At 39.1% G+C, this 10,603-nt stretch overlaps 1 protein-coding gene across 1 annotated transcript in view; it reads right to left on the reverse strand.

The window, feature by feature from the left end:
• FHDC1 (FH2 domain containing 1) overlaps window positions 1-10,603 on the reverse strand; it is a 31,309-nt gene that overhangs the window by 14,122 nt on the left and 6,584 nt on the right. The window contains exons 3-6 of the mRNA XM_026041691.1: window positions 9,181-9,242; window positions 8,526-8,628; window positions 399-484; window positions 214-314 (exon numbers count right to left, since the gene is read on the reverse strand). Coding sequence (XP_025897476.1) covers window positions 214-314; window positions 399-484; window positions 8,526-8,628; window positions 9,181-9,242 — 352 coding nt within the window. The remainder of the gene's footprint in view (window positions 1-213; window positions 315-398; window positions 485-8,525; window positions 8,629-9,180; window positions 9,243-10,603) is intronic.

Below are 10,603 nucleotides of genomic sequence, written 5' to 3' on the forward strand. Positions count from 1 at the left end.
ACTGCTGGTGCGTCCAAAGCCTCTAGGTTTTTGATTGTAGAAGCAAAGCAAGGATTCACCAGGCACACCCTGATGGCATTTGTCAGAGGGGAGTTAGCTTCCTTTTAATAGATACTAAGTACCTGAAATTCAAGCTCTGGCCTTCATAATGCAGACTAATTAACATGCTAACAAAAACAAGAGTATTATGCATGTCCCAACATGTTTAATTACCTTTTGTTGCCCGTCTTATAATTTTCATGTCATCTTGCAGAGAAGCACAGGAGGGTGAGAATTCCCTCTCTAGCACCATGGCTTCGATCCTAAGAGTATAACTGGAGCACACAAACAAACAGGCTTAGAGCTGAGAGCCAAAACAGAATGTTTTTCATGAACAGAATAAACCTATCAGCTCTTACTTTGGCACCTGGATGAGTAAATACATGAAGGAATCTGCTTGAGACAGTTTTGATACATCTCCATCAAAGGCTTTAAATTTCTTTACCTAGAAAAAAGAAAAAGACATTAGCAAAGAACTTTATCAAAGATCAGGATTAACCCGACTTTGGAAGGAAACACCTTCCAAAGCAGTCAATTTAACAGGAGGAATTAGAGAGGCTGCTCAGTGACTGACTGAACAGCTTTGCTGCTCAAGCTTCTGTAAGCTGCATACACCCCAGCCAAAAGAAAATAAAACTAGTATTCTCATCATTTTTCCCCAAAACCTAGTGAGGCACTCCAGCATAAAAATATGGTGCCATCATCACCCTGTACCTCCTCTACTTCCCCAGCTAGCCCCTCATGCTCACCCTCTTTGCGTGGAAAAAAAAAAAAAAAAAAAAAAAAAAAAATCACCCTCACCACTACTCCAGTTTCCCTGGGAGAATTAGCTCTTCTGATTGCTCCACTTGGCATTCTCTAGGCATTTTTGTTCAATACACAATGACTACTTATTGATATTCAGAAAAACGATACTTGATTTTTCAATAAGTGCATTATACTGAGGGTACAACTCTATTGACCATTTCATAGGACTCCTACGCTTCTTTGGCATGATGTCACTAAAGTTTAATTTACATTTTTTCAGAAACTTGCTTCAGCTGCTTCCTCTAAAAGTATTGTAAGGGATAAAACTTGATCTTAAGTCTGATTTTTTCACTCACACCAAATACTTGAAAGAAAAAAACAAGGTGGCATTTCCAAGTTATTCGTGGCCAGTACTGTGAGAACCCCATTTACATGAAAAGGAAATATCACTGCATTCGTTTTGTCTATCTCCCTTCCCAGCTCCACCAAAATTCATATATTTGCATGACCTTGAAGCCACTCATCTGCCCACATACTTGCTATTTATTTATATGGAAAAACTGGAAAGTACATGCACACGTGTTTAAGCATAACTAGAATTTCTTCCACATTTTCCAATAGAGCAATTGCATCCAAAAGCAGAGCCTGCTCCCAATTATACTATTTCTTCCTTCCACCACCAATTTCACATACAGCATCGCTTGTACATTTCCCCAAACACGGATTCACACACTTGCCCATCACCAGCCCCTTCTACAACATTGCACTTAGAGCCYATTCATAAGCACATTTACACAGCTGGTCTTCAGCCTTAGAAAGCACAYGAAGCTGTCCTGGAAAGAGACCTCATCTCACAGCGTCAGCAATTTTCAGGCCACCCTGATTTACCAAGACATCCACAAGCTTTTTAAAACATCAGGTTCCAAATTCATCACTTAAGTTACTTTTCTGTATTCTTGGTTAAAAAAAAAAAAATTATTGTGGAAGACAATGCAGGCTCTGTTAAGTTGAGAACTGAAAAACAAATCTGATCTAGCAAAAAAGAGAGGGAGTATTAACAGATTTGTTCTGCTTTATTCCCATTCTTTCCCCACACTATGAAAAAACAGAAGTGTTGACAGCACATTTTAAGAAAGAGAAATCTAAAGTGCAGATTAAACCCAGAAGAAGAAAATTTTCCAGTTTAAAAAATAGAACATTTTAAACCAAAGAAAATTAAAAATTAAAGATTTTTATTTGAAAAAAAAAATGACATAGAAAGACAATTCTAATTAACAGAACAAATTTTATTTAGCCTATCAAACTCAATTTCTTAACCCTCCATTTAACTCCAGATACTTGGACGAAAGCTTCATCTAAAGACAGACTACATGCTCACTTTTTTATGGCCTGAGAAAACTCCTAATTTACAGAGTCATCCAAGAAGTCTGCCAACAAAGAACAGGAAAGACCAGACTTGACATTCCTGATACTTCTCAGGTGCTAAACAAGCAAGAAACAAACCAAAATAAACACTTTTTCTCCCATATCATGAAGTGGGAAGTAGCAGATACCCACTGTCTCAGCAGTCTTTGCAGGTGGTTCCTTTAACCTAGCTTCCAAAAAATGGTGGTCTACAACCTAAAAAACAAATACTGCCAATTCTTCAGTCTTACTCTAGTATGTTGCAGATCTCAAAGTTTGCTTGAAAAGGAGACTTGGATTTTAAGAAAAACTTTTTTTAAAAAGACAAGATCACAAAAAAAAGTCAAGATCTCCAAACCACTGAAAAGTGCAATTTTAAGATTCAAATGCACAAAGGATAAACAAGAGCTCACRGCAATACTAATTTATTCATACCACGTGTACTTAACCGTGCAGCTGTGACAGTAGGCAGTAATCACTGCTATCTAGGGGGAATGTTAGCCCTGCAAAGTGATCTTTGTTTGCAGACACTGGATGAAATCCTTTTTCTTCTACCTTATTATACCAGGAAAAATGTCCAGAGGAGGACAAGGCAGTACTAAACCCTAAAATTCATCCTGGGAAGGAGTTTCCCTTATGCAAACACTACTGAAGACACTCACCAAGCTGCCTGCTGGCAGCTAAGATGGGGTAGGATGACACAGTGCAGTATTTGGGGCAGTAAAGTATTCCCCAAAGACAGACAGTGTAGTCAGTTATGAGATGTAAAGTGCTGCTCCCAACAGTCTGGTAACACCTTTCCCAGCCCTGCCACGCACCTTAGACTCAACATCTTTGCCCTAGATGTCTGAAACTGCACCTCTATAAGGAGCAGCAAAAGACTGACACCTAAAAAACATCCAAGAAAGGCAAATCAGAGTGACCCAGGCCACAAATACACAAATCAAACACTGAAGAGTTGTGAGGTCCTTTCACCCTTCAATTAGGTGCTGCACAGCCTAATTCTCCATATATTTCAGGGACAGAATCTCCTATTTACTTGATCTTAAAGCTGTAAATAGTCCAGGGAAGAGCTTAAGCAGAGCTAAGGTAACAGTTTTATGCACATTCTCTCCTTATTACAAATTTCATGATTCAAAGAGAACAGTCATCCCATGATGAAGAGGAAAGGAAAAACTATAAGCTTAATTCGTATTACCTGTCAAGTGAAGTAAGGTCTTCTGAATCCCCAAGCTAAAAACTCCTCACTCCCATCCTGGATAGCCGCCCCTCAGCCTCGAGCGAGGCTACTTGAGTGCCACGAGGCCACCTCTTCTCTCTGAAGCCATGCTGGCTAACGCTCCCAAGGAGGACCAAGATGTCCCCACAGCTCCTGGGCATGTAAATCTGACTAAAACACCAAACACACATGTACTAAGGACTGCTAAAAAAATACGCGGACTGAAAAGGCTTGCTATTAATCATGATAATAGTTATAGTACATAGGTTTATATTTAGACTGAGAACACAGAGGAACTAAAAATGGGGATTATTTCTAAATCAGAATGAGTAACTGGCCTTGACTGCCTCTCTCCAAGCACAACAAAATAATTTTCCACAACCATATACAACCATGCAGCAAGATAYGGCTGAGTAACATACACATGCAAGGAAGTGTAATTACATTGTAGGCTCAGTTCTGTATTACTCAAATTGGCCACAGAGCTACTAATATAATTTTTCATTATATTTTTACACGGAATATATATTTGCAATGTCCACGCATGCCCATGCACACAAAATCAGATTTTAGATACAAGAGGTTCTGACATCTGTAGGTTGGTTTCATTTTAAAAGTAGTTTTCAAAACAGTATCCAAAAATCAGAAGCCTGATCTTTGATTTGATTTGTGAACAATTGGAATAGATATGCCTGTTGTAAACACATCCTTATTTCTCACAGACAGGAAAGCTACTACATTCCTGGCACTCAATTTCTCAGATATTTTTGAGCTACCAGGGGCATTTTTTTTTCCACAAGTAGTTTGATTTTACTTTATGGCATTAAATACTGCACTCTTAAATGAAAATCCAGGATCTTTCAAGGTGATTGTAAATCTGTGTACCTCTCATCCTCATATGTGCATATACTTCGTCACATTCATGTCAAATAAATAAAATAATTCCTACATTATAAATAAATAAATACAGAAAAAACTTTTTTTTTTTTTGTATTTTCCAGTATGATTGCAAACATTGAGGCTACAAAGGAAAAACCCAAGTACAAGTTACCAAAGGAAAGGGTAATACATGAAAGTGCTTTGAAAAGCACAGAGCTGACAGAAACATTCCAGCAAAGCAGGGTAAAGATGACTAGGTTTTAAAACAGTGCAAGAGTAAAGGACAGGTTTGAGACACTACAAAGGAGGCAAGAGGAGATGTTGATAACGTGGGCTTCAGACAGTATAAAGGAGCTAAGACAAGACGCTGATAACCCGGGCGACTATGTGTGTGGGTGAGTTGATTAGCAGTACGATATGCTTTCCTCTGTATATATTCAAAGTACAGATTCTGGCCATTCTAGATTGTTAAATGCTGGAGTCTCTCAACCTTTACCTGTCTGGGCCTGCTGAACAGTGCAATGATGTGCACATAAAAGCAGCTAAAAAAATTCTCCTTGTTTTGATCAGGATGCCAGGAATCACAGCTGTCAGAAATGTTAACACGGCATGGTTCGGAAACACTGTTAGGAATCGTTTCAGAAGTGATATAAGTAGAAAAGACCATGGCTGCAGTCAAGACAAAGGTTCTCTGGATGAGAAATGGGCTATATATCAGGAAAAGGCAGTTGAAATTCCAAAGAGTCATTTTATCTACTTCACAACTGCCATTCTCAGTAAGGCTCAAGAGCAATACTTTTAAATATGACTTACACAAAGTTACTCATCTTACTTTTTGAAAGTATAAAAAAGTGTTTCTACTTTTTCTAGGATGTTTTTACCATCATAGTTACCCAGGTACTGTGTCCACAGTCCTCAACAAAACACTACACAACACCATGCAGCAAGTCCCAGGTTTAACAGCTCTGCAAACTTACCCATTTTCAAATCAAATGCTTGAAAACACTCAAACATTTGCAGTCTGACAAAAAAAAATGCACTTTACAATARTGCAAAGTTTCAGCAATAACTTACAGCCTGACAAGATTTTCCAGGTGCCAGTATTTGCCACTTATGCACAAGGACACCTACAGCTTTCAGTTACCAGCTAGAAAATTCTTCGTGCAGTCACCTATTTCTGTCTGTGAACAAGGTTGCCTCAACATAATTTTGCACCAAGAACAAACAATTTAGAAGACACTCAATTTATTTGTCAGCCTGGGCATTTCACTTCCTCTGTCAAAACACTCTATCTCAAAGATACAGAAATAACCATTTTGAGATAGTGTTCATCTGAGATAATATGGCATGAAATGATGCAAAATGTGTCCCATTTGTCGAAGTGGTGAGTGGGAGAACAGTGAGGTAACGTGGCTATATATTACCACACTTCTAGAACATGATAAGATTAGAGTATAAAGCCAGTGTTTATTCGCACTAGATAAACTGTGAAGGTTGTTGGTCAAAATGAAGAAACGTGACAGTCCGGAGTCACCCTGTCCACAGCTCTGAGCAGCAATGCTGCTTCTCCCTCCATCCTTTTCCTTTTCTGAGGAAAGGAAAGGAATCCATGCACTGCAGTGTGATGGCAAGCACAGAARACATCTCTGGAGATATGGCCACCGGAGCACACGCCTCACGGGTGCCCCTTCGCTCTCACTTGCAAGACAACAGGGCAATGTGATTGTAAATAGCTGGGCTGCTGAAATGCAGAGCACACAAAGGGGAGCTGCAGAAGGCCACCCACAGCTTCAGCAGGACAAACACAACTAACTGAGGAACTGAGGAACAACCAGCTTCTTAGGAGCTGGCTGCTTAAGTCTCTACCCAGGGTTTTTCTAAATGCCTACAGCAACCATGCAGGTCTATGCAAGGAATGCAGGTGGCTCTGGATAGAGGGCCCATGCTGAGAACAAGGCACAGGCCAGCAGCAGGATGACAAAGCAAAGCAGTGTCTCTCCAAAGCAGTGTCACACAGTATGACCACCAGAAAAAAAAAAAAAGGAAACTGGGTGCTGGTGGCAGAATAGGGCACATTGGGCCAAGTAACCTTGCTTTTCTGCCAACTCTAGTCGTCTTGGATTATTTCTTTGGGAAGAGGAACTGTAGATCTTAGATGTCATCCCCTTAGCAAAGCATGATTCAGTATTCTGGGAGATGGGTACTTAGGCTTTGCAAGGAATAAAATAATTAGAGAGACAAAAATAGAGGAGAAAGGGAATCTTTCCTTTTCCTGAAGGTGAGTAATGGGATGTCTGAAGTATGAGGCTAATGAAATACAACACAAATATTTGCACAATGGCAACAAGCCTCTTTCCAGCCCTCCCTTGGAACCAGCAACAAATCTAACAATAAAACCCCACATCTAACACTCCATCATAAAATACCTCAAATTAATTTCTCCACTGACTTTTTAAAAAGCACTTCTTAAGTGCTTTGCCCCCCTCTCTTAGGGGACAAGGCTGTTGTCAAATCAGCTACTAACCAGCAATAAAAGCACTTCTTCACATGTAAGCAGCACAAATTGGGCATATGAAGCATCCAGCCAAATACTTCAGACAACCTCTTCTGGATTCAGAGACTGTGCACTACCTACAAATAACTAGCAGAAGGATATGTTTTCACTACTGTCACCTCCATAAAGATAAAGTTTAGCAGCTTATGTCACAATTCTGACTTACAACTTTCACATTGTGCAGGGCAGAAGCACACTTCAAAGTTTTTCTACTTGTGTTAAAATAACACCAAAAATATAAACTGGTAAAAGAAAAATACTTTTTTTCCAGCATACTGTGAATGCTCAACATTCATAAAATTAACCACGACTCAGATTCTCTTAAGCTAGTACTTCTGCTCTTTTCCCCTAATTATTTCCAAAGAAGAAAAGTTCTGTTTAGATATAGGAATATGTATCAAAGTTTAAAGAAAAAAAAAAGGATAGGGAATCGTTTGAACACTCAAAACTATGTTAAACATTTTTTAAAATTATTTTTAAAGATTAATCACATTTAAAGTTGCTGATATCCTCCAACTCTAAAAACATGGCATAGTAACACATACAGTAATTCTTACGAGACTCCCCGCAAGAGCAGCTCCGTTTAGGGTTATATGTTTGACAGCAAAATAACAGAGCACGTGTTTTGCTGGTGGCTGCACAGGATCTAAGATTTGCTGCTGCAGAGGAAACAGGGTGCTTGGACAGTATGACCTTGAAGTAGTAAAGCATGTGAGCTAAGGTTGATCTATATGCGTATGTTAACCAGCAATTTCCCAGGTTTCAGCCACTACTTTGATCTGAGGCACTCAGCCAATTCTGATGCTAATTACACCAAGCGTGTGGCATAGGGTTCTTTCAAGTCCATACAAATGGGTCAGTGCGAATAGGGCAGCAGACCTGGAACTGTGCACCATTAAGCAGGACTCCCAAGCCAATCTTTGAAGTTTCACCCACTTAATCCTGTGAACGGGCTTGGAGGTGGGCTGGGGGGGAGCAGTGCTTGCATGCTGAACACAGACCTGATGGGCACAGGGACTGGGCACAAGGTGCTGCTGGTGACTGTGCCTTCTAAGAGGTCTTTCCAGGAGCAGCAATCATGTTAACAAAATCTGTGCATGCTGCACAGTGGCCTGTTCACGCTGCACAGTTTTTCCGCCCTGTTGGAACCCAACAAGCTGGGCCCGGGTGTGGGCAAATCCTGGATGAGCTGAGCAGGCAGCTAGCCAGAAGCAGGGAGGTGGCAGCAGCTTAGGGCTGACAACACTCAGCTTGCAGGCACTGCAATGGAGAAGCACAAGGCACGTGCCAAGGAAGTGAAAGGCGATCTGACTGCAGTCAGGTGCGCYTCAGCTCAGAGTTTTCTGACCTCCAGTGCAGAGGTATCTGTGAAGCACCTAGGAAGGTTTTAATTCCTAGTGAAAAAGTTATGGCACAAAAGCTCACAAAGGTCATCAAAGAAACAGAAAAACCTCATTAGTGCTTTCACTAAGAGGTCGCTTAAAAAAAGTTACTTGCTGTGATGGAATGATTACAYTGCAGCCTCAATACCATATGTAAAATGAAGGTTACACCTTGGCACTCTGCAGTTTCCTACCCCTGACCTCAGGAAGGCTTAGGGATTCCTTGTTTGCAGACCTTCACCTTGGAATCCCAGGCAGTAGAACTGCACAAAAATAAACTCCATGTAAAACCATTATTTACCTCCTCTGCTTCTGGTAATAATTTAAGAAATTCATGCAGCAATTCAGAACCATAGGGCTCACTTCTTCCATGATAAATATCTTCAATGATGGATTCAGCAGACCTTGAAAAAACAATTGAGCATACACATTTCTAACACTTGCAGGGTGAATAGATGCAGTTGTATAAATTGAGAAAAAGTGCGTCTGCGCTGCTTAAAGGAATTATAATGAGGTTATCTGTATCAGTGTCCACAGCAACATTATTCTGACACCACTTTCGTGATGCCTTTATTAAAGAGTAATACTATCAGTGAATAAAGATAGTACTGAAACAATTTTTTAAAAATTAAAAATTCGCACTTTGCCCCCTACTATTCATTCTTTGTACAGAGAAAGCCAGTCAAAAGCAATTCTCATGCAGTATTACATGAGACACGAGAGCTTCCTTTAACCAGCAAGTGAAAACTTACTTCAACTCGTTATCAGTAGCAAACTGAATATTTGCTCCTAAAGCGTAACAATACTCTAAATTAAATGCATTAGAAAATGAACTAAAACAAACTTGTACAGACCTATAAAATCCATAAGGAACACTGCATAATATACAATTCACCTGAGGAGAAGTAAAAAGAATTTTACACATTTGCAATTTTTATGGAAAAATCAAATCTTACTTTTTGAATTGTTTGAGAAATATCCCAATATTCATACTTCTTTTTGCATCCAGAATGGAAATCTGAAAGAGAAAGCAAGAAAGATAATTTTATCAATACAAAGAAAAGCATACAGACACCTTTCCTTCAGTTATGGCAGATAATTATTTGCRAATAGTTACCAATAAATCACAAATCAAATGAAACAAGAGTCACTTTTTTTTAATCAAAAAAGGTAATATATTACAAAGGTCAGATATCACAGAATTATTTTTTACCAGGGAACTATATAGCCCAACCACATCTTTTTTTTCTGGCAAAGGAAAAAATAAAATTAAAAAAAAGTCTGCAAAACGAATCATGGTGAGTTCTATTTCATTACCACATAAGTACATTTTTATTGCTTAGTTCATAGTGATGTACCTGCAAAATGTTGCTTTATCAAATATTGTCTTGGACTGCATTTAAAGACCCCACAGCTAGTGCGTATCACACTTCAAATTCCATATATGCCAGTGGCTGTGTAACAAATTTCAGGATGGCTTTCTATAAGCAAGAGGCCAACCTGCACTACCGATTTCACTCCCATGAACCAGAGCCATGCTGACCGAACAGCAAGATAAGCACATCCCTTTCCAATCACAGCTTGAAACAGATAAAGCTCAGATCTCTTCGCTTTATCTAGATGCAAATGGAAACCTATAATAAAATAATAATCTTGTTTCACATTATATTTTAAAGAAGATTTGCTATAGTACTTTGCAGGTRCAATTTTGAAGATTAAGAATTTCTTTTCTTCCTCCACGTAAAATAAATAAATGGGTTAATTCTTTTTATGCTAGACAGCTTTCCTTATTGTAACCGTATAAAACTGTCAACCTGAGACATTGGCCACTGTTTTAGTGAATCATGTCTCTTAATTGCCTTAAGGTTAAAAGGTCACCACAAGCTATTTTGGTGATAACAGCTACAAAAGTCATGAGATTTACTAGCATAAGAGAACTGTTTCATGGTAACAGAGTCACCCACTAGCATAATAAAAGTCAGTACACACAGATGTTCAAGACTGCTGCTGGATTCACATGATCATTGCGATTTTGGTAATTGGAAAGGTATCTTAACCTCTGTGACAGTGTAAGAATTAGAAATATAAATAAAATGTTGGCACTGTCAAGAAATTGAACTAGCCTGGAGCAAGCTGGTGAGAGTGAAAATAAAGACATGATTAATATGCTATCCTCAGCATGCTTTTGCACATACCAGGAGACAGGTTCATTCCCAGCTGAAAAAAATAATAATTAAATGACAGAGTTTACCAAACTTTGAACCTGCCTCTCTCCTGAAACTACCAAAGATGAGAGAGCGCACGAAATATCAGAGTATTATTTTTAATCAGTTGATTGCTAGCTTGAAGTCCTTCAGTCTCAGCCAACACAAAGATGAA

This window comes from Nothoprocta perdicaria, unplaced genomic scaffold (assembly GCF_003342845.1).
Source record: "Nothoprocta perdicaria isolate Ctin4 unplaced genomic scaffold, notPer1 scaffold_29, whole genome shotgun sequence".
NCBI lineage: Eukaryota > Metazoa > Chordata > Aves > Tinamiformes > Tinamidae > Nothoprocta > Nothoprocta perdicaria.